The 24,956-nt window shown below is 43.9% G+C and overlaps 1 protein-coding gene across 1 annotated transcript in view; it reads right to left on the bottom strand.

The window, feature by feature from the left end:
* LOC116947375 (unconventional myosin-X-like) overlaps window positions 1-21,776 on the bottom strand; it is a 53,170-nt gene extending 31,394 nt beyond the window's left edge. The window contains exon 1 of the mRNA XM_032963034.2: window positions 21,445-21,776. Within this exon, the coding sequence (XP_032818925.2) occupies window positions 21,445-21,450 (6 nt within the window). The 5' untranslated portion in view covers window positions 21,451-21,776. The remainder of the gene's footprint in view (window positions 1-21,444) is intronic.
* Between the last annotated feature and the right edge of the window lie 3,180 nt (window positions 21,777-24,956).

Here is a 24,956-nt window from a genome sequence, read left to right as displayed (position 1 = left end):
GGGGTTCGATTCCCAGCCACAACCAACATAAGTGGCGAGTGAAACTTGGTCCCTCCACTTGATCAATCCACACCAACCATCGTGGTGAAGTATGGTTAAACAATCCCCATTACCTAAGTGGCATAGAGAGGAGCTTTCATCCAGCAGTAGATTGATAAAGGGTTTCGATTTAAAGCTTTCGTGACTGCAATGATTCATCTTCTTTGGTTCTTTCGGTAAAGTCACGTAGAATGAGAATAAAATAATAAATTGATAAAATATTATTATTGTGTTATTTTATTTTATCAATTTATTATTTTATTCTCATTCTACGTGACTTTACCGAAAGAACCAAAGAAGATGATAAAGGGTTGTATATGATTATGATATTTGTATTGTAACAGTAATAATATTACAATATCTTATATGATGCATAGTATATAATTATTTTCAATGAGCTGTTAAAAACCAAAATGAGCAGGTTAAAAATCCTGAATGATTTTGACTCAAGCAATTCCACAATATAACTCACAAAACTCTTGTTCAATTTTACCAAGCGATTCCCCAAACACGTATTAAGCAAACGATATTCACCTCTTCAGTGGGTGGTAAAGGTTTACAACTCAATGCATGCCATTCAACAAATGGCATGCAGACTTACGAGAGTAAATTTGCAAGTCAAGGTTTTTTTTTATTGCTTATCAGTTGGAAGGAAACCACAGTCAAACTTCCAACAAAGCAAACAGTCCCACTTCAATGTTAGAACATTAGAAGTTAACCGCTAATGTTAAAGCAATCAAGTACAGGAAAGCGATCGAGGGCTACCGCTGTTGATTGAGATCGGTACCTGGGTTGCAAGCAGTTGCATGCAGCCTGTGAAACGCAATCCACAAAGAGCTTCCATCAATCCCCTCGGCCTTCAACCCTCCCCCTGTCCGCTCCATGTCCCACTCCAAATTTACTCTAGGAACAGCACTTCCTGAGTGGCTGGTCACTGGCTGGGCACTGGTGCTGGGGTGGGAGGGGGGCATTCCTGTCCAGTCGGTCCACATGTTTTATGGCTGCAGAGTAAAAGGCCAGGCCAGCCGGTAAGCACGTTTATCAAGTCACGCCAAAAGACGTGGGCATGTTTGGATTGCTGCAGACCGGTGGTCAGCCGTACACTCTAAAATAACCTCACCGATCTTTCTTACCTATATAACCTCTAACCACGGCAACTCTCTCACTTCAGCAAAAAAACAAATTCTTGCTGTGGTTTTCCCACCTGATGATTGCTTGTGTTGCAATCGAAACGTCGTGATTTAATTTATTTTATAACTACATGACTTTACCAAAAGAACCAAAGAGTATGGATCCCTGCAGTCACGAAAACTTCAAATCTAGATTGAACTCACCAGTATGTTCAACAGTGTTTGGCCGAATTTTCTTCCCTGCATCGTTAATCCCAATTCGAAATGTATAGGAATTCTTCATTTGCACTTTTTGTAATTTAAAACTGATTTTATCATTGCAAGTGTTTATTTAATGTTTCCAACAGCATAGTTGTAATGGAAGTTGAATATATACTGTATGTACTCATTATTTACTAGGTATAGGTAGCCAGTTAGTACTTAAAAACTCAGCCAACAATATGTAAAGTGTGTTAAATCATAGATGATTTGCATGTAACCTGCAGGAAATAAAAATTAGAGGGGCATGTTTTCTCATGGAAAATGAAACTAGATACGTCCGTGGAAGCCACCAGCTCTCTTTGGCCACCATCCTGTGCCCTAGTGCCCTACCCACTGGTCAGATATTCATGGTACCTGTGATGACAGGACCTCTAAGCAGCTGCAGTATTTCAGCACTCCTCTTATGCTGCCAGATTTGTTTATTTTTCCACACCTCTAAAATTCTGAAGGTTGTCTAAACGCCAAGCATACCGCTGTACCTCGAAATGGTTTTGTTTTAAACATTAGTATGAGTAATCAATTGCAATGTTGCTTTTATTGATTAAACACTTGCCTTGTCTATACATGGGAGATCAACGTCATCACAGCTGGGTGGCTACTCCTGGATATTAGTTCCAGAGGTGGCTCTAATTCACACTTATCCCTGTGTGTGGGGCACCCTTCATAATTTTAACTTAGTTGCTTTTTATGATATTTACAGTTAGTTAACTTTGAAAAAAATGCAGGCCTGTTGAACTTCGTTACACCCTTCTTATTTAGTATGCGCATCATAAAATCGCTGAATTTGCCATGTTTGAATGCCAGATGCAAGGGTTATAGTGATTCTTTAAGAAACCCATGGAGATAAAAGGACATTTATCTGCAGGCACCCAATTGAAATACTCAGTAAATATTCACCAAGCTTAAACAGATAGCTGGGCTCACAGCAAGCATCTGCTGCTGTTATTCAGAGCTTAGTTGGGTTTTTTTCAAACAAAAGGCTAGAGTGGGAAGGACGATTGTGGCCAGGGTGTAAGTGAGGAGGGCCAAGTAATCGGTTCGAGCAGAACTTCTAAAACCACTATAAATGAAGCATTGCCTTGTGATGTTTTGCTTCTACCAAGCCAGAAGCAGACTAAACTGAACTCTAAAAAATAGCAAAAAGGGCAGTCATGGATTTAAATGAGGTTTTTTTTTCTCAAAGGTGCAATTTTCATAAATTACTAACACGTATCTACTGCACTGCATTTATTTTTACTTGGACATCTCTTTAAGTCCCATCACGCTTGGGCTCACTAGAAACGTGACTTCACATTAATACTTGAGGCATGTGGCGTGTACAGTCTGAGTGATGGGACTCGGCTTCAGACAAATTCTGGGAGATGAGTATGAATATTGGTGCTGTATATCAGTAGGTGTGATGGGATTTGGACACAATCCAAACTGCATGGCACACGGGAACATATTCCAAAGCCTGATGCAAAGCACATTTCCACAATGACAAACAGTAAACATAAATACTATTACTGTATACAAAACTAGACGAATCTTCAAAGGCATGACATCTGGATGAAATGCGAGCGAATGGATTGAAAGTTGACATGGCAATGCACAACAGAGAATTAGACTTAAAAATAGTATGTACAGATGGGAAACATTTGCAAGTCGTTTTTGCAGATGTGACCGTTTCAAATTTTTTTTTTACGAGTATGAAAGGAACAAACAGCACGATTGTGAAAAAGTTTATGTTAACATGGACTGAAACGCTTGTTGGAGCAAATTAAGAATTTTTGAAAAATTATCAACTTCCACAAAATACTTATTACCGAGTCAAAGTTAACAAACAGAAATGACTGTTATGTTAATGGCACAAATTTTACAGCATATTATTCCAGTAAAAACTTCACTGATTGCATGCTCTCTTTCTCTTCCCATATATCTCAACTCTGCAGTACCTCATACAACTATCAGCACAACATTTGACACATCCAATAATCTGCGACTTGAGAGATCTTTAGCAATTGTCACATGAGAATGCAACCTCCCACTCACCATAATCGACACCGATTCAGTCAAGAGAAAGCAAACATGTGTTCGAATTAGTGAATGGTTATACAGTATTTCAAGTCAGCTGAGAACTCAGAGACCAGGATAAGTCTCATTATTTTCAAGAATGACAGAGGTCACCAAAATCGACAAAAGCAAAAGGTATCTATTGTACTCTCCAAAACAATCTGAGCAAAAGCTGCACGAACCCAGTGTCACACATTTGCAAGGATATGATATATTTTATATATAAATAAATTTTAAACGAAATACATTGTGCAACCCAAGAGGGCATGGGAAATTACCATTAAAACCACGTGTTGAAAAATAAAGTTATAGAAACATTCAAATGTATTTACGGCGATTATTGTACAAGAATGCAATAAGGCAAAGATGTCTGTCAAATTAAATTGTAAGTGGAGTTATAGGTTCTAGATTTGAAGCTTTCGTGACTGCAAGGATCCATACTCTTTGGTTCTATCCGGTAAAGTCACGTAGGTTTTATTTTTTTACCTACGTGACTTTACCGAATAGAACCAAAGAGTATGGAGTTATAGGTATTGACAGTTTAGCACCCAATTGTGATATTTAAGTGTTTAATTGAGACTCCGCTAAAATTGTGGCTGTTTGAAGCGATGGTGAGGAAGTTAATTTGAAATGCTTGCTTCTGCAGATATCAAAACATGCATCACATTAACACCCACAAGACAGGTCTATCCATGTATGTAGAGCTTTTAGCTTTTCCTCCGACAGGTTACTCGACTGTAATATACAAAGCGATCATTCCGTCTCTATCGACTCCTATGCTCTTAAACTTGCACGTGGTCTGTAAAGTAGCATGGAAACACAAAACTTCAACATACACAAATAATTACGGTACTTAATCCAATAACATTTCACTGATATTTATCATGCTACTATACTGTGAAAAAAACGGCAAAATATTCAATATGTTCAAAGCAGAAGTGCAAAAAAGTCCTTGACCCAGTTTAATTTGTAAAAGTCATCTCTCATATTGTCCCTCATTAGCCACCTCAAACTTTACTGCCCAACACCTGTTCAGCCCAAACCACTTTAATCCATGGGCCAGGGCAGCAATTGGCAGTCGAACCGATTTATTTATATAGCCAATAAGACTGAATTACTTGATATTCCACTCACTTCAAATGGTTACCAAAATTAGGTGTTATTTGCCACATTAATAAACTTAAACCACTAAAGTCATGCCACGTCAGATGGTAGGTACTGACATGTATGTATACAGTGAGGGAAAAAAGTATTTGATCCCCTGCTGATTTTGTACGTTTGCCCACTGACAAAGAAATTATCAGTCTATATTTTTAATGGTAGGTTTATTTGAACAGTAAGAGACAGAATAACAACAACAAAATCCAGAAAAACGCATGTCAAAAATGTTATAAATTGATATGCATTTTAATGAGGGAAAAAGTATTTGACCCCCTCTCAATCAGAACGCTTTCTGGCTCCCAGGTGTCTTTTATACAGGTAACGAGCTGAGATTAGGAGCACACTCTTAAAGGGACTGCTCCTAATCTCAGCTTGTTACCTGTATAAAAGACACCTGTCCACAGAAGCAATCAATCAATCAGATTCCAAACTCTCCACCATGGCCAAGACCAAAGAGCTCTCCAAGGATGTCAGGGACAAGATTGTAGACCTACACAAGGCTGGAATGGGCTACAAGACCATTGCCAAGCAGCTTGGTGAGAAGGTGACAACAGTTGGTGCGATTATTCGCAAATGGAAGAAACACAAAAGAACTGTCAATCTCCCTCGGCCTGGGGCTCCATACAAGATCTCACCTCGTGGAGTTGCAATGATCATGAGAACGGTGAGGAATCAGCCTAGAACTACAAGGGAGGATCTTGTCAATGATCTCAAGGCAGCTGGGACCATAGTAACCAAGAAAACAATTGGTAACACACTACGCCGTGAAGGACTGAAATCCTGCAGTGCCCGCAAGGTCCCCCTGCTCAAGAAAGCACATATACATGCCCGTCTGAAGTTTGCCAATGAACATCTGAATGATTCAGAGGACAACTGGGTGAAAGTGTTGTGGTCAGATGAGACCAAAATGGAGCTCTTTGGTATCAACTCAACTCGCCGTGTTTGGAGGAGGAGGAATGCTGCCTATGACCCCAAGAACACCATCCCCACCGTCAAACATGGAGGTGGAAACATTATGCTTTGGGGGTGTTTTTCTGCTAAGGGGACAGGACAACTTCACCGCATCAAAGGGACGATGGACGGGGCCATGTACCATCAAATCTTGGGTGAGAACCTCCTTCCCTCAGCCAGGGCATTGAAAATGGGTCGTGGATGGGTATTCCAGCACGACAATGACCCAAAACACACGGCCAAGGCAACAAAGGAGTGGCTCAAGTAGAAAAAGCACATTGAGGTCCTAGAGTGGCCTAGCCAGTCTCCAGACCTTAATCCCATAGAAAATCTGTGGAAGGAGCTGAAGGTTCGAGTTGCTAAACATCAGCCTCGAAACCTTAATGACTTGGAGAAGATCTGCAAAGAGGAGTGGGACAAAATCCCTCCTGAGATTTATGCAAACCTGGTGGCCAACTACAAGAAACGTCTGACCTCTGTGATTGCCAACAAGGGTTTTGCCACCAAGTACTGAGTCATGTTTTGCAGAGGGGTCAAATACTTATTTCTCTCATTAAAATGCAAATTAATTTATAACATTTTTGACATGAGTTTTTCTGGATTTTGTTGTTGATATTCTGTCTCTCACTGTTCAAATAAACCTACCATTAAAATTATAGACTGATCATTTCTTTGTCAGTGGGCAAACGTACAAAATCAGCAGGGGATCAAATACTTTTTCCCCTCACTGTAAATACATCGGAGGTGGGGTCACAGAGACAACTAGTGTAAAGTAGGACAGATATCGACAGCCCAAAGGCATAGCAACCACCCATGACAATCATGCATTTATGTCCGATGGATAGAATTACCTCTGCCACTGGAATGTGGAATGTGTCAAGCAGTGGTTTTAGCTTTTGTACATTGACTTCTTATATGACTGTAACGTAAAGATACGGCTTTTAAGTTAACCTTTGGCATTGAATGTTTTACAACTCCTCTGCTGATAAATGTGTATAATGCTATTTTACATTATTTAATTTGGTGAGAATGCAGACAAGAGAAACCTGGATTCACATGTGACAAGCATTACAAGTGCACCTCAAACCTAAACATATAGGGCTAAAAGCTTGGTAACTAACTTGGTTGAGGCCACAACTATATGAACCTTATGGCGGTACTCCGGAGTACCATTGCACCCCGACTCTCGCACAATGTCCGTGATGCAGTCATTTTTAGTCTGATGATGGTCGGCGATGTGGCAATCGACTCATCTCGACGAGCTGTACACGATGCAGTATGGTGCATACGAGCGTTCAGGGTTTCAGCGCAAACCGTCCTCGCTGCGTATCGACATCGTGGAGTAGCACTGATTTAGGATTGATTGGTGCCCCCAGTCGCGGAGTTAAGTGCACCCCTGGAAAAAAGTCCCAGAAATGAAATATGTAATTGCCTCGGCCATTTTGTATTATTTGGTACCCCGGGGTACCGCCATAAGGATCATTTGTTGTGCCTTAAGAAATGATAACTAACACGAGATATACAATTAATGTACAACCCTTTGTAAACCCACTGCTAGACTTAGGCCTTCCAGTTGCGTGTCAGTCATCTTATCTTATATACATATAAACGCCTAGCTTTCTTTATCTGTGATGAACGCTGCACTTCCCGTCGTTTTCATGCATGGGGCGCGTAGGTTTGAACGACGGAGGTGCACGGACAGATGCTCGATTACGTTGGAATCGATCTGCAGAACGAGGCGATTCTGTGTTGATTCCCAGAATCGACTTGGCCCCTACCAGAAACGACTTTGCCATTTGTTTGGTGACAATTTCCCAATACGCGCACGGACAGACGTTCAATTATGTTGGAATCGATCTGCAGAACCAGGCGATTCTGTGTTGATTCCCAGAATCGACTTGGCCCCCACCAACACGACTTTGCCATTTGCTTGGCGACAATTTCCCATTCTCCCCGCATATGCTATCACAATCAACAAGTCGCAGGGACAGACGTTCTATTACGTTGGTAAGCGCATTACTTTATCTTTGTATGATGCATATGAACGCTTGCGAGAGAGAGAGAGGAGTGAGGAGAGGCCAAGGAGAGGCAGCCAACTCTTCTCTCTCTATTTGCCTTCATAATGTTCCTTAAATATTTTTTCACTTCCAGTAACAAATTATGGACGAGGACGAAGATCCCCTCGCAAAAAAGCGTCGAAAGGCTAACAAACGAAAGCAAAGATGGTTGGCCAAGCAAAGTCACGAGTCGCTCGGGATAATTCGTGCAGCACATTGTGAATCTCAACAATGTTACATTAATCGACAAACTGCTGAGCAATCCCAGTCGCGGCATGAAGCAGATGCCGCAGCCCATCGACTTCGAATCGCGGCTGAAACTCATGAACAATCGCAGTTGCGGCGTGCAGCGGTCGTTCAGAGTCAACATTCGTTACAGAGCGTGAGAGACAAGCGTTCCACAATGAAGCCATAAATTTCGACGACACTCGAGTAGAGGCACACAATTGCAGTCCAATGAACATCATCTGCCAGTTCTGTGGCTCGAGGAACTTCATCTCAGAACGCCCCGTTGATCGGAAATTCACTTCGTGCTGCCGTAAGGGCAAATTAAAGTTGCCAAAGCAAAAGGACATCAACGGAGTAGAGATGGAATATCCTGAGTTTCTCTATGCATTGCTGACTGACCCAACTAATCCGAATCACGCTCACTTCCACGATCACATATGATCCTACAACAGCGCGGTCTCCTTCGCGTCGATTTGCCAGGACGAGGCCCATATGTCTTCAAGGTCCACGTTCAGACATATCACCGCACATCTCACCTGCAGCCGCTTGACAATCAAGCACCAAAGTACACGCAGCTGTACGTGCTTTACAGCATGTAAGCAACGGAGATCCGTCAACAGCCCACCGCAAATGCTCAGTGTCGTCAACCTATCCTGGACAAAATTGAACGCTTTTTTCGCCGACACAACAGATTCGCCAACAGCTACCAGTTGATGCGCGAAGTCGAAGCCCGAGAAGTTGACCATGCACTTCAAGTGGGAGAAGAAATTCTGTTGGTCAGCATGGTGCTGAGACGTGATCGTCAGTCAGATCACCGACGATACAATGCACCAACATCAAACGAAGTCGCGATGGTCTTCATCAATGAGGATGGCAAGCCGCCGTTCGAACGTGACATTCGCATCTACCCGAGGAATCCACAGAATCCCAATCAGCAGTTCATCAACCTCAATATTTTGAGTCCCAACATGGATCCCATGATGTACGCGATTCTGTATCCATATGGCGAGCCCGGGTGGCAACCGAACTGGCAGTGCGAGTCTTACGAAGGATCACAACTGAATAGAGTTCGGAACGTCAGCATGCTTCAGTGGAAAGCGGCTCAAACAGCGATTCGAGGCAACTTCAATCCAGTCATGAGTGCCGGAAAAGCTGACTCAACAATGGTTGGTGGATTCGTACCTGAAAGTCGAGGCAAGCAATTCCAACTACAACCGCCAAAATCAGCAGCGACTGCGAGCACAGCAGTAACAGGGTCTCGCAGACCATGTCGCAAACTTAGCCCAAAACGCAAACATTGCAGCTGGCGTTGCAGTCATCCTCCCTTCCAGCTTCCAGGGATCACCGAGAAACATGCGCGAGCGATGCAGTGTCGATCTTTGCGAGATGGGGTGCACCCGACCTCTTCATAACATTTACCGCAAATCCAAGCTGACCAGATATCACCGACAACCTTCAACCGGGCGAGCAGCCATCAGCTCGACCTGACTTGGTGACTCTGCGAGCTCAGGACAAGTTCACAACTGCCGAGCAGATTTACCAGTTGGTGTGCGCCGAAATTCCGACGCGGGACCATCCACGACTGCGTGAGATTGTCACAAGATACATGATGCACGGTCCGTACGGCGCTGCAAACCTACACGCACCAAGGAGTTCCCAAAAGTTTTCAATAACACCACAATCCCCAATGTGAGCGGCTACCCATTCTACCGTCGTCGATACGCTGAGCAGGCAGAAGTCAGAGGCGTTTCGATGGACAATCGATACGTCGTGCCGTACAATCCCTACTTGACGCTCAAGTACAATGCGCACATCAACGTGGAAGTGTGCACTTCCTTTCAAGCCATCAAGTGCATCTATAAATACATCAAGGGATTCGATTTGTGCCAACATTGCTCTCACTTCGAATGGACAGCCGGAACTGCGCTACGATGAAATCGAAAATTTCATCGATTGCTGGTACGTGAGCGCTCCAGAGGCAATGTGGCGGCTCCTCGAGTCGAAGATGCACGATCGCTCGCACACGGTGAACGGAATCGACCAAGACGCACGTCAGTGGCTCTACACGGACATCCCGCAGCACTACGTCTACGTTCGAGGCAACTGGCAGAAGAGGCAGAGAGAAGCCGACAAGATTGTGTCCCGCATTACACGGTCAGCATCAAAGACGAACAACGCTTCTATATTCGAATGCTGCTGTTGCATGTTAGAGTCGCTACGGACCGTCGACGGAATGGTGTGCGAGAGCTTCAAGGCAGCAGCTTCAGCGCGAGGTCTTCTTGATTCCAACGATGAGTGGGATCGCTGCTTGACAGATGCCGGCACCTACATGATGCCGAAGCAGTTGTGCGAGATGTTTGCTTTCATCTGCTGCTTCTCTCTGCCCGCATCACCTCTCAAGCTGTGGGAGGACCACAAATTGGATTTAACTCTCGACTATATGCGAAGAGATGCCGACGACACCGCCATCAACAAAACACTTCACGGGATCAACAGCGTACTGCTGCAGCACGGATTCTCTTACACAGCAATTGGATTACCAAAACCAAAGGGAAACCCAGCAGAAGAAGATGTGTATGACCAAGTTGAGGAAGCAAATGAGGGTGCACGACGTCTCGCGATGCTCAACGAGAAGCAGCTCGACGCGTTCAACAAGATCATCATGGCTGTCGATGACGAGAATGTGACGAACCAATGCTTCTATCTCGACAGTCCCGGAGGTTCGGGCAAGACCTTCCTCTACACAACTCTCATGGCGTACATCCGGGGTCGAGGACAAATTGCACTGTCATTTGCAACGACAGGCATCGCCGGCACAATGCTCAAAGGAGGACGTACTGTTCACAGCAGATTAAAGCTTCCAGTTCCCTTGCTCGACACTTCAGTCTATTCCATGCGGCCTGCATCAACACAAGCCGAAGTTCTGCGCAAAGCTTCGCAAATCATCGACAAAATTACTACGCTGCTGAAGAACGGACTTCACTGCATCGACAAGCTCTTGCGCGAGGCGATGGGCAACGATAAACCATTCGGCGGCAAAGTCTTCGTTGTTGGCGGCGACTTCCGACAGACTCTTCCCATTGTGCAGCGAGGAACGCGAACAGACATCGTTGAGCGCTGCATCAAGGCAAGCCGGTTGTGGAAGAACTTCACGCAGCTCATGCTTATGACAAATATGCGCAGTGAGGGACAAAATGAGCACAACGAATGGCTGCTTAAAGTTGGAACAGGCACCTTGCCCCCCAGTGCTGGGAATCTTCGAAGAGGGTACAATTCAAATTCCCGAGCAGATGGTGGCAACGGAGGATCTCATCAAATCCATCTTCGGCAACATTGCAGACATGTCTACTGACGACCTTTCAAAGCAAGTCATTGTAGCACCGACCAACGCACAGACACTCGAAATGAACCGTAAGATCATCAGACAGACGCCTGGCGAGCCCGCCATCTACTACAGCGCCGATTATGTGAGCGAAGATCTCAGTGACACAATACATTTCCCAGTAGAGTTTCTCAACGACCAGACGCCATCGGGAATGCCACCACACGTCCTGCTGCTTAAGAAGGGCGTCATCATCATGCTTCTGCGGAATCTCCACCCAAAGAAAGGACTTTGCAACGGCACGTGACTGATTGTCGAGGAGCTCACGAGATCTTTCATCAAGGAGCGGATCATCTCCGAGTGTAACCCAGGCGATTTGGTGTTCATTCCCAGAATTGATTTGGCCCCCACCGACACGACTTTGCCATTTGTTTTGCGATGACGACAATTTCCCATTATCCCCGCATACGCTATCACAATCAATAAGTCGCAGGGACAGACTTTCGATTACGTTGGAATCGATCTGCAGACGGCAGTCTTCTCGCACGGCCAGCTCTATGTCGCCTTATCTCGATCCCGCAATCCCAAACAGGTAAAAGTCCGCATCGAATCGAACCCCCAGCAAGGACATCTACTTAACGATGAGAGAAAATTATCACGAAATGTCGTTTTCAATGAAGTCTTCCAGATGTAAAATGATATAAGCTTTTAATGAAGAAATATAATTTTCTACTTCAAAACATAACATTCAGAGATCTTTCATTTTAAAACTTAAAAACGGAGCATCGGGTGCTTGCGAGAAAGCGTCGTTCGTGTGCACATTTTGCGACTTTCCTAGCCGAAGGCCGGAAATGCTTTTGTGAGGGGGGGCCATAGGTGCCCCCGAACAACTAGTGGAAGCAGTTTGATCATATTTCCAATATTCTGGTCAGTGCGGTTTGGTGAAAGGGGGTTGGAGACCCAGTAACGCTTGACATATCTCGCCCACTTATGTTATCCATGGCTAGAGGTTAAACTTACGAGCAGAGTGCGCTAGCCAACGTGCCACCAATTAAGTATAAAAAAGAGGGTCCTGACTGATAACATTTGGCAGTTCATCAGCATTCGTTAAAGCAAGCCTGCCTCTGTTGATTTTTTTTGTTCCTGGGTAGTAAGTGTTATTTCATAATTGCTTATGCCTCAAAAGTACAGAAAATGGCTATTATTCCCCACAAACATTTATTTTGTGACCAGGACAGTGATATTTTGAAATGTACCTATTTTCAATGAAAAAACAGGCGAATTTGTGTCTTTTCGTTCACATAAAGTCAGAAAAAAACCCAACATATTAATCAAAATTTACATTTATTTAAACTAAAGTAGTACAAAAATTACTACAAAAGATTTAGACGCCTAGGGGCACTACCACAGTAGGGACTGGCCACAGCGGACCGGTTACATGTCCCCAGGTTAGCCAGAATATCATGCTCCCAACGTCACCCTAGCTGGCTGACGTTCTCTCGCTCTCAACTGGAGCCCGCACCGCACGCTGTGCGTGGTGCTACTGCGCTTAACCATGCTCACCCAAGCCCCCACTAGGGCTGGTACTACACCCCGTGTCCGGGGTGTACACACAACAGTATACATCCCGCCGTGGCCTTGCAAGCCCGGCACCACACAGTGACATTCCCAGTCACTACAAATGTGCCTCTATGTTGGGTGTTTGGAAATGCTAAATGTGTAGTAACTGTTGGTAGTGTGGGTAAGTGCCAACATGCTGTGTGTTCGTTCATGATGGCACAAAAACAGCAGCTGCCCAAATCTCAAGCATAGGCGACACAAAACCCTGCACAGCAATGAGTGCTCTACAAGCTTTTTCTCAATCTTGATTTGAAGCTTTGTCTCCTAATCCTATTCTTTTGGGTCATTAGCAATAACAACCCTTTTTTAAACCCAATGGGACGCTAGGAGATTAAGCCTTCTTGACATACAGTATACCACATTATATATGCCACAAGTGTGTAATTCCAGAAATAGCGCGTTCATGTCAGACAGTGCCAAATATTCATTCACTTTATTTTTTTCCAGAGGTTAAGAGCAGAGGCTTTATCTCGGGGTTTGTAAATGGGATCCAGGCAATGATCAAATACCGATCGAAATGGACGGCAGTTCTGGTGACCTGATCACAAAACCTGGAGGGGCCCGTGACGAGTGTTTTCAAGCGCACAAAGAGGGTTCTCCTGGCAAGCATCAGCGTGTCATATGGGATAATCTGCTACGACCTGCATAGGGTTAATTCTCCAATAAAAATTCGAAATTCAATCGGTGGACATCCAATGTGCAAGAACCTCTCAAAAGAAGCAGCACAGGGTGAACGTTTCCCTCTGCAAAGCACTCTCCCAGGGGTGGCAAGGTAAAAGGTCAACAGAACAATCCTATTTCTCTTATCAATTGCTGCCATCTGCCCATCGAGCTGCCCGCGTGTTGGCAATTTCCCTTTGAAAGGGGAATTAACTCTTTTTTTATTAGAGCCTTACTCGTTAGCCGACTCCAACAAGGGTGACGTCATGCACAAGCAACATACGTGTAGTCAAAATTCTTTGAAAAAGCAATGCCATACATATATACAATATAACATGTACTGATACAATATTGTTATTTTTAAAAACCTTACAATATAACGTTCGCGTAAGTAATAAAAAAAGACATTTGGAGTTGGGTGGGTTACAACCTTACAGAAAAAATATGGTGTGAACTGCACACCAACAATCGCACAATTCTTCTGGAGACATGAATTACCTCCGAGAACTGTTATGCAGTCTAAAGTCTGGCCACTATCTCTCTGACCCTATCTCTCTCTGCTACTAAGGGCCATTGCTCCAAAAATGACAGATTATATATTGGTTTCCCTCTTTTAAGGTAGTGTTATTGACAAACCTGTTGAGACTTGTTATATGGGGATGTGGCCCCACTTGTCAATATAGGAGAGTATCATATTTTTGTTTAACTCCTTAAGTAGGCTTGCAGTTAGGTCTGTGGTCTGTAGTGTGCGGGGATTAAAGGGAGAGAAAAAAACATTTCCTCAAATTACTCTTTAAACATTTAAATATTTATCGTATCACTGCATATCGAATAACCGCCATAACCCACATGCTGTGTGTGAGTCCCTTTACCCAGCAGTGTATTGGCGAAAGGGAATGTATGCACATTAATCATCAAGCGGTGAATGTCCAGTACTTAAGCGGCTGAAAACATTTATGGGGGTCGATTTGACACTTTTCATCAAACATGGGAAAAAATAGTAGATTTCACTTACATTTAAAAGCGTATTGCTTCCCAATCAGTTTTTGAGGGCCACTAGGATGTGTTGCTTAAACAGGAACGTTAAATGTTACCGAATCACAATTCATAGCTCACCCTGTAACGCATCTTACATGAAATGCTATATTTACACGCAAAACTTGCACTGCCGTTAACGTTTTGTAGTAATTTAAGGGACTGCATTAATATTTAATATTGTGATCACACATGGTGGTTGTCTTTTTGGCATTTTTTTGGAAAATGTCAAATCCTTAAGTACACTGTATTTCTACGTTGACGCATGTCACCTTTAAGAGACTCATCATTTTTTGATTTAAAGCTTTCGTGACTGCAAGGATTCATCTTCTTTGGTTCTTTCGGTAAAGTCACATAGAATGAGAATAAAATAACACAATAAAATTCTCACGACGTTTCGGCCACAACACATCATTCTCAACGGTCTTCCTCTTCTTAAAAAGAGCCCCTCCTATATGTGCATCAAGCACACGCTACATATGTTCAAATCCAATAGCACTGCAAGTAGTAGATTGCATACTGTAATTGTATAACACTGGTCCACCTTGGATAGCCCCCCCTCTTGCCAGCCCAGTAGCATTCTTAGGAACGTGCTGACACTGCTCCTTCATCTTTCACCCAAAGAGAGCCGTGCCACGGTCGGTGGCACTGGGGTTTTTGCTCCAAGGTTTGCTCAGATTGTTCGGAGAGCACAAAAAAAGAGATGGGAGTATATTTATGGTAAAATGTTGAACCCCTCTTAATGACGGTCGTTGGTTCCACGAAACCGATCGTTAAGTGATTTGGTCGCTAAGCGAGTAAAGGAAATACACATTAAAAGGCTTAATTATTTCTGATAACATCAAAAGTTACCTTTTTTCACCCCCAAAAAACGTACTTTATAACACGTAAACAATGGATGTATTAATACATAAAGATACTAACAACATTATAAAACAGAATAAAAGAAACATGATTAATAAATGCATTTATTAATATTTACTGTACCAAACAGCCCGTCGTTAACAGGGGGTTTGGTAAGTCAACACTTTGGGCTCTATGGAAGCACTACACTACTATACACTATATACTACACTACTATACAACAGTACTATACACTACCCTACTATATATTACACTATTACACTACTATACATTTGCCTCTTTAGAGACCTGTCGTTAAGTGATTATTCATTAACAGGGGTGATCGTTAAAAGGGGTTCTACTCTTTGATGGAATAGAATGTAGAGCCCTTTTTCAATCTACTACGAGATGAAGGCATCATGCCCTGCCAGTCATGGGGGTTGTTTGACTATAATGTACAGTAACTTCATCGTAGTGGCCAATAAGAGCTTGGTGAAATTGGGGCTCAAGGCTGGTTTTGATATTACTCGCCAAAACTGCGGTGACCTGGGTTCACAACACAGTGCTTGAACCACTGCACCACCACTAGAACTTCATATGCTTTGTACACATTCATAAGAGGAAAATGCAGGAAATGTTGTCAAAACGTATGTACCATAGCAACATAGCAATGGGTCAATAGGTTAAGTTTGCAGTCAGTGCAAACTGCATTACCTACAACTTACGCACAGTTTTGTAAACAAGGACATTGACCAAAAAAAATATGAAACAAAAGATAAAAAAAATTACACGAAGAAACATTTGGATTTACATTCCACAAATCACACTGAGCCATGGGGTCAGAGAACACAAATCGGATACGCAACAGTGGCTGTTAAGAAAAATGTGCTTGAGCAGGAAGCATTGAAACTTCTTGGGGCGAAAGGGTTTCTGGCTGATCAGACTGGGGGGGGGGGGGGGTGGCAGCTCTGGGAGAAATCCTGCCCGAGGTGTTAACCACCGCGGAAACATAGCGATGAGATTATCTCGTACGTGGGAGCGACATGGTCTGTTGTATCGTGGAGAGTGGCAATGACGTGGGAGGCCTTTATCCAGCAGAGGATGGAACATGGCTCATGATGACAAACAAGAATGTTTCATCATGAATACAGTACTGTAGTTAAATTACACAATAATGGCTATGCACAAGGAACAAAAAACCGTGTAATCGAAGGTTATGGGAACCATGTGACATTGGCATTGACTTTAAAGTTAACATGCTCTACAATACAATATTCCTTAATAATATACTCCGCACACCATTGCGTATTTCCCTCTAAACGTAAATCCTTAATCTCAAATTTTGAGTGGTTTTACCATATGACTGTACTGGAATGAATATTGTGTAAGGAATTATATCCACCAGTTAGGACAATGTTCCGGCTGGCTTCTATTTCCCTGCGCATCGGCAACATTTTATTTTCATGATCTTGTGCCTCATTAGAGGTCGTTCATATGCACGGCCTTCCCTCTTTACATAAAACCCTGCATCACTGGGGGGGGAAGGGGTCTCTCCTTTGTTTTTAAGATCACTGTATATGCATAAACAATTAACATGCAGCTTTGATGAGTGCTATCACAATCTAAATCTTGAGAGATTCATTATCACACCCCCATGAGTCACAAATATTTATCAGCATAACTGGAGAAATGTGCAGCAGTGAGCAGCAGTGAGCGCGTGTTATCTGAAGGGTAAACTGACCCTACACCAAAGTTAAAAAGGATTAATCATTGAAAGAGCTGCATACAGTAGGTGTATGTTCATTCAAAAAGTATTTTTTTTTTTACAAAATCCCAAATAACTTGAGAGCGTCCAGAGATGTGAATATGGTCTAAACCACGGTGACTTCACTGTTGTTCACTCTGCTCAAATTACTCAGGGTTCAAGTTAATCAGTGCTTGCTTGAGTTTCAACAATGGCCTTTAATGCTGCCCAAAGGCATGTCAGCCAAAAAACGCGAACTTGTTTCATTTTACATTATTGCACAACGCTTGAATGTTGCCGTCTCCTGCTGTTTATTTAACGTGGATCTGTATACAGGAAGTAGGACAAAATTAGAAACTGGGAGAGGCCCCTCATTAGTTCCAATCGTATCCCCTAAGTCCGCCCTCCACGAGTGTCTGGCCACAGGGTCACGTCTGCTCCCATTGAACCACCATTGGACGGCTCTTTGAGCCTCATTTCATTAACTTATTCAGATTAAACAATGCGAGCGAAAGAAGGTTGCGGTATTGATGATTGAAGATAATAGCACAGAACCAGCCATCCACAGTCGTTTTGTAGCACAAGTTTAACATACCTGTCAGCCCATACGGTGTATCCGTATTGTTGTACAGGGAAATGTTTTATTCAGGCCCATACGGCATACAGTCGTTTCAATAGGGGCATTTTTCTCGTCTATTTTGTTTGTCCTTCTTTGCGATGGGACTTTGTAGGATGAACGTTGAGATTTATACGGGCACGGGGTGACCAATAATGTCCGAATCGGTCTGTAATAAGGTAGGGCACTGATAAGGGATTGACAGGAATGAAAGCATTCATTATTGAAGATAAAAGCATGGATCCATTGCCATCCACAGTCGTGTTGTAGCACAAAGTTTAACAATGCCGAAACTTATCATCCCTTCCACAAGGCAAACGGATGTAGCAATGGTTGCCCCATTTTACAGTGGGAACAGTCCTATTTATTCTCCTGCTATAAATGCCGGCTTGAAAGTTACACAACTTCAATCTATGTCTAAACGTGTGTATACGTTAAACACCGCGTGAAGGACTGCACGTTGATTTTTTTACAACTGTGATGCTTGTATCTTATTGTGCACTGTTCGCAGTCTGTGCCCCAAAACGGGCGTGTATAGTGCTTTTATGTAACACTAAACACCGTAATATATTTGACACAACTTACATTGCAGTAGTCACATTCATAAAATGCATTGTGCATTGCTGTGTCACGGCGTGTATGCCGGTAAATCTGTGAATTCTGATTTAGTTTTTTTTTAATGCATCATGTTTTAAACTTTTCAAGTGACGACTTTTAAAAATGTTTGTGCGGACACCCACCACAAACTTACACGACTATTCTGCCAAGCTACGCAGAAACTCGAGGCCTTTAAAACCTTTGTCTTTGGCCAGGCAGCCCGTGAAGGCGGGTTGTCAACGTTCGTCTATTTCGGTTATGGGAATTAAAAAAAACCATTCACCATGTGGAGAGATGCGCTGGCACGCACGCTGCGAGCCAGCGTGTTCAAACCTGTCCCGACTGATGTTACAGCCAAAGGGGGGCCCCCCCTCTCTCTCTCTGCCTGTGCCTTGCTCACACACCCCAGTAAGTTTGGTTATGGGAGAACAAGAGACGAGCCACGTCTTTCTCGTCACCATTTTTAACTGCGGCCGGACAGACAGCAAAGGTGGCAGACGTCCTCAGCCACCTTCCGGAGGACAGGCGGTGGCACCGGCAGTGAGAAAGGGCACAACATCAACAACAACAACATCAACAACAAAAAGACCTGTGCTCCATCCATTAGCAATTCTGTAGAGAAGGGGGTGGGGGGTTACAGTGGCAGGTGGTGCAGCACATCACTCTGGGTGGGGAATTGGTTGGGCGACGGGTGGTGGTGCCAAAGTAAACACAACTCCATCGGCTTTGCAACAAACGCAATGCAATTAAACTAGGCGTGAACAAGAAAAGGCTTCGGTGAAAATCCAACCGACACAGGGCGAAAGTTTCAATCTGACGAAGAGAAAACCACCCCGCCGCACCACCACCACCAGACACACACAACAAAAAGCCTCAGCAACTTGGTGCCATTTCAATCACAGTACACTACTCGCATGTGAATGTGTCCTTTGTAACAGGATTTATGAAACACGATGAGCATTGGTCTCAGTAGTGGCATGAGAGACAGGGAGAGAGGAAAAAAAAGACATTCGGGAGTATGGCACAGTGTACTGTTTAGAAGACGGGCTTCTTCACTTTCAGCTGCTCTAAAACTCTCCCGTGATGGCTCAGACAGAGAAACGCTGCCCACAATCACAACAGTTCAGCACTGGCCCACAGTGATGGCTCAGACAGAGAAACGCTGCCCACAATCACAACAGTGTAGCACTGGCCCACAGTGATTGCTCAGACAGAGAAACACTGCCCACAATCACAACAGTTCAGCACTGGCCCACAGTGATGGCTCAGACAGAGAAACGCTGCCCACAATCACAACAGTGTAGCACTGGCCCACAGTGATGGCTCAGACAGAGAAACGCTGCCCACAATCACAACAGTTCAGCACTGGCCCACAGTGATGGCTCAGACAGAGAAACGCTGCCCACAATCACAACAGTTCAGCACTGGCCCACAGTGATGGCTCAGACAGAGAAACGCTGCCCACAATCACAACAGTTCAGCACTGGCCCACAGTGATGGCTCAAACAGAGAAACGCTACCCACAATCACAACAGTTCAGCACTGGCCCACAGTGATGGCTCAGACAGAGAAACGCTGCCCACAATCACAACAGTGCAGCACTGGTCCACAGTGATGGCTCAGACAGAGAAACACTGCCCACAATCACAACAGTGTAGCACTGGCCCACAGTGATGGCTCAAACAGAGAAACGCTACCCACAATCACAACAGTTCAGCACTGGCCCACAGTGATGGCTCAGACAGAGAAACGCTGCCCACAATCACAACAGTTCAGCACTGGCCCACAGTGATGGCTCAGACAGAGAAACGCTGCCCACAATCACAACAGTGTAGCACTGGCCCACAGTGATGGCTCAAACAGAGAAACTCTGCCCACAATCACAACAGTGCAGCAGCAGCATGGCACATCTGGCATTGAATGTGGTCAAATTACATGGTGTGAGAAAGAGCCCTTCCTGTCTAGACGTGGCAGGAGAGGCCCACCAAAGAGCTCTTGCGGCCTACAAATAATAATGTCTCCAACGCATAGCCGTGGTAAAGAAAAAAAACCCACACCACAAAATACAAAACATTTACACAATACACTTAAATTTGCCGTTCTAGTTTTCCTCGTCAGTCTGTTTGTCATTTACTTTTAGTACGAACCAAGAGCAATCACTAAAGAGTCTAAAGCAATTTGTCAGCCTTTCGGTGGCACGGTTTCTTTTGTGCCACGGGCACATCGATACGTTTCCCCCCTTTTCCTACTTATTATTTACATTGACCACGCTGGAATGGCCCATATTGGAGGTGATGGGGGCAGCCTTCAACTCCACTTTGGGAGCACATGTTGCTCCAAAACTTGATGGCGTAACGTTACGAAGTTGAAGGGATCACTCGCCTGAAGGGTTCGGATAAATCACAAGCATGCTCATGCAGTCCCAATACAGTGGACGGACTTAGCAGCATTGTCTAAACTTTACAAAAAAAATCCGAGTTTGAGGACCCAGGAAATGCACATTCATCCAGACAGCAGCAGACCATTGATATATTAAATTGGCGAAAGCATAACAAAATGTTTACCATTTAGGGCACTGCAAGCCATATCATAAGGGTTAGGTTATCTGTTTTAGGCTATAAGTGAATAACAGTTTATAAACTTAAACTTGTCTTTGAAGTATTCCCCACATTTTAGTAATATTATTTGTGCACGATACATAAAAAAAATTCACTAAGGCTTGCAGCAGCATTTCTTAGCATCACCACACGTATACAGTATAATAAAACAAGCTGAGATCGAGCTGAAACTTTACACTTGAAGGTTTCTGGGGTTAGTGATCGATGACGCCAATGTTAGAACAATACAGTTGTCCCCTAAAGTCTGAGCGAGTTACAAAACTGGAAAAGCTACTCTTTTTTTCCCTCTCTCTCTCTCTCTCCCAACACATCTCGATTCGAACTACACCCACAAACACACACACACAACCCACCCATCACAGCCTTGTACTCATAACGATTCGGTCAGTCTTCGACCCATGTGAATCGGGCAACACACGCTGTGGGCCCATACGACCCCGCTGCTGTAACAAGCCACGCCACCTAACGAGCTTATTGACCATCCCCGTGAACATTATTACGGCTCCGTACCTTCATGGCCACTGCGAAGTGGCACTCGGGAGAATGCGGACGGTGGTGGTGGTAGGGGACGCATCTTGGGACGGACTCAGCGTGACATAGCCACCACACGCACGGCTGATGAATTGTTTGCACGAGTCGCGGTTTACTTCTCGTGTCTCATGGACAAAAAGATGCGGACGGCGGATCGTCTCTAGCCCCCTTCCTGTCTCTCTCTCTCGACTCGACTAGAGAGAGACACGAGAGAGAGAGACGCGAAGCTTCAACGAGACTCCTCCTCCTCCCCCAACAGGCAAGCCAGTCACCCTCGTCCACCGCCACCGCCTCCCTCCACAACCAAGCCCCCTGGGAGCCAGCGCCTGCCCCCAACCCCCACAATGAAATATGATCCTTCACTCCTACACTCGTGGGGGGGGAGGGAGGTGTGGCTTCACATGAAAAGTCCCCGACCATCCCAGGTCAAGGCAGAGCCGAGTTTATGATGAACGAGGGGGGGGGGGGGATGCCCAGCACCACGCCTGGCCCCCTTTGTCCCCCCGAGTGGCGATGTTCACACAGCAGAGCAGTTAGTCGTTTGATGCTGAGTCGACCTAGGGGAGGCCCAGGAGCGGTAAAAAATAATCGTCACCGGTGGTGGCCGTGAGCGGGAATCGAACTCGGGTTGCCGGATTGTAGCGCGGCGCGCTAACCACTACACTACAATGCGTTACACTTCCACACACACAGACACACAGACAGACACAGACAGACACACACACAGACACAGATAGACACACACACAGAGACACATACACAGACACACACATACACACAGACAGACACAGCGCGCTAACCACTACACTACAATGCGTTACACTTCCACACACACAGACACACATACAGACACAGACAGACACACACAGACACAGATAGACACACACAGACACATACACAGACACACACAGCGCGCTAACCACTACTCTACAATGCGTTACACTTCCACACACACACACAGACACAGATAGACACACACAGACACACACACAGACAGACACACAGACACACACAGACACACACACAGACACAGCGCGCTAACCACTACACTACAATGCGTTACACTTCCACACACACACACAGACAGACACAGACGGACAGACACAGACAGACACACACACAAATACAGACACATACACACAGACAGACACAGACAGACACACACACAGACACACACTCAGACACAGACATACACAGACACACAGACACAACGCGCTAACCACTACACTACAATGTGTTACACTTCCACGTGCGCGGGTCACGTGACAGATTTGACGTCACAGCTCACTTGCCGTGCAAAAAAATAAATGCATTGAGCTCCCCCCCCCCCCACAAAGTGTATTTTTATCATTTTAGCATGGTGTACAGTGTGGAAATGAACATTTTGGACACAATCACAACTTTGCCTTTTAAATATTTGGAGATGGCTGAGTGCGTCGGTACGGCGTTGTTTTTTTTTTGTCGGGACTGTGTGCAGTGACTGTAATTGTGTAGTACTCAACTGCTCACAGCAGGAAGACAAAGAAACCGCACGATAAATAACAAACAATGCATAACAGTATTGATGAAGTTACCTTGAAACGTCTCCGAGCGTTCCACACATAACCTCAGTTTTCATGCAAAATGCGTGTTTCCTGTTATGTTTTAAAACGTGTAACAATACAGTACAAGGCCGTAATTATAATACTAAATATAATTACACATCCCCCCAATATTCAAATATGCTCAAAATGCCCCCCCCCCCATATATTGCTATAAAATATATTTCTGTTTATATTATTGTGTGGTTATGGTTGTACTTTATTAATCCCTAATCTCTGCCATTACATACAATTAAATAAGAAAATGTAAAAAAGAAAAACAGCAATGTAATACAATTCACTATTAGTCATTATTGTAAAAAAAGTCAATCCTATGTGTTAGTGAATTTTTTAATATTTTAGGCAGGAAATTTGTTTTCAAATTTAGATATTTTTTTTCTGGGGGGGGACCCCCAGACCAACCTGGAAGATTTGGTCCCCCCCAATGTTGACTCCATGGCTACGGCCTTGATAAAGTACTAGCAAAGCTTTGAGACGGTGTGCAGTGACACATTCATGTGTTGGCAATGGTTTTAACATGCACAAGTTGGTAAAGTGGACTCAATACTATTCCATTCAGGACAGTTTACACTCTCGGAAACAAAAAACCGTCACACTATATAATTAGACCCATTTAAAATCGCATTAAGGCATACCCCCTTCAGCTCTAAGTTGAAGTACTGTATATGGATTGGGTGGTGGACTGACAAAAGGAGTGGTAGAGGGGGGAGGAAGGGTGCTGGGGGCGTTGTCTTGGGGTAAGAAAGACTGGGGAGGTGAAAGGTGATGTGGGTTCAGGATTTTACCACCAGGTTCCAAAACCCGCCACTCAAGATGTTGTGATTAACTCCATTGTTGGCATTGCTTCTACAAGTATATAGCGTCAATGCTGACAGCAACCAGTACTCACATTGATTATCACACAGGCAAACAAAAAAAAGATGAAGAAAATGTGCGCATATTGCAAAAATCTTGAATTATAATTTTATACTCTGTGAGCCAAATATTATTTTATGGCTATAGGGGAAATAGGACAATCTCGCGAGTGCAGTTACAGGGGTTTTCAATTGGGCACACAAGGGAGAGCGACCATTGTGAATACACTGTCATAATTTCAATACAGTATAAGTAATTCACTATTTTGGATTTGGACCAAGAACACTGGACCAAGGCACTTATTAGATTTCTCTTGCAAAAACGTTACGGTCTAGACATCGTAAGCCATCCAACTTTTGCAAGTGCACTGACCATGTAAGGCAGCAGCAGCGCTTACAGTTGTAGAACCTACGATATGTATTTTTTTTTTAATCAGTACCTCAACTGTTGTGAACATACATGGAGGCTGTCAGCTATTAGAGTACACTATGGGGTAAATAGACTTTGAGGATAACATACATGTACATTATAAACACCTGATGATGACCGTTTGTGTTATGGTCGAAACGTCGTGAGAATTTTTATTGTTTTATAAATATATTTCATTATTTTATTGTTTCCCTTCAACGTGACTTTACCGAAAGAGCTAAGAAAATGAATAACTGCAGTCACGAAAGCTTTAAATCAAAAAATGTAAAAAAAACCGTTTTACGTGAGAACATTACTTGATTAGTAAAACATACATACTGTCCTGTGATATTTTAACAAAAGCAGTGAGTGTAAGTAATCTCAAAGGGTTATTTAAAAAAAACCATTGTGGTATCTGTTCATATATTTACTTTTATGACTGCGGTTAGACTAAGTTTCATAATTACAAAATACTATTTCTGGCATGGCTGCATCTTCATCCTAAATTTAGCAAAGCAACAGAAACGCCTCGCATCTAGCAAGCACAATGGCCACTTAGGCGCACTGGGTAATGGCCACATTCAAAACAGTTTGACTGCACATACATTGCGAAATTCTTTTTTAAAA

Source organism: Petromyzon marinus, chromosome 2, assembly GCF_048934315.1.
Source record: "Petromyzon marinus isolate PM22_M1 ecotype Great Lakes invasive population chromosome 2, UKy_Petmar_22M1.pri1.0, whole genome shotgun sequence".
NCBI classification, from domain to species: Eukaryota; Metazoa; Chordata; class Hyperoartia; order Petromyzontiformes; family Petromyzontidae; genus Petromyzon; species Petromyzon marinus.
Note: the sequence above shows the minus strand (reverse complement) of the source record. Positions and strands in the feature narration are given on the sequence as shown.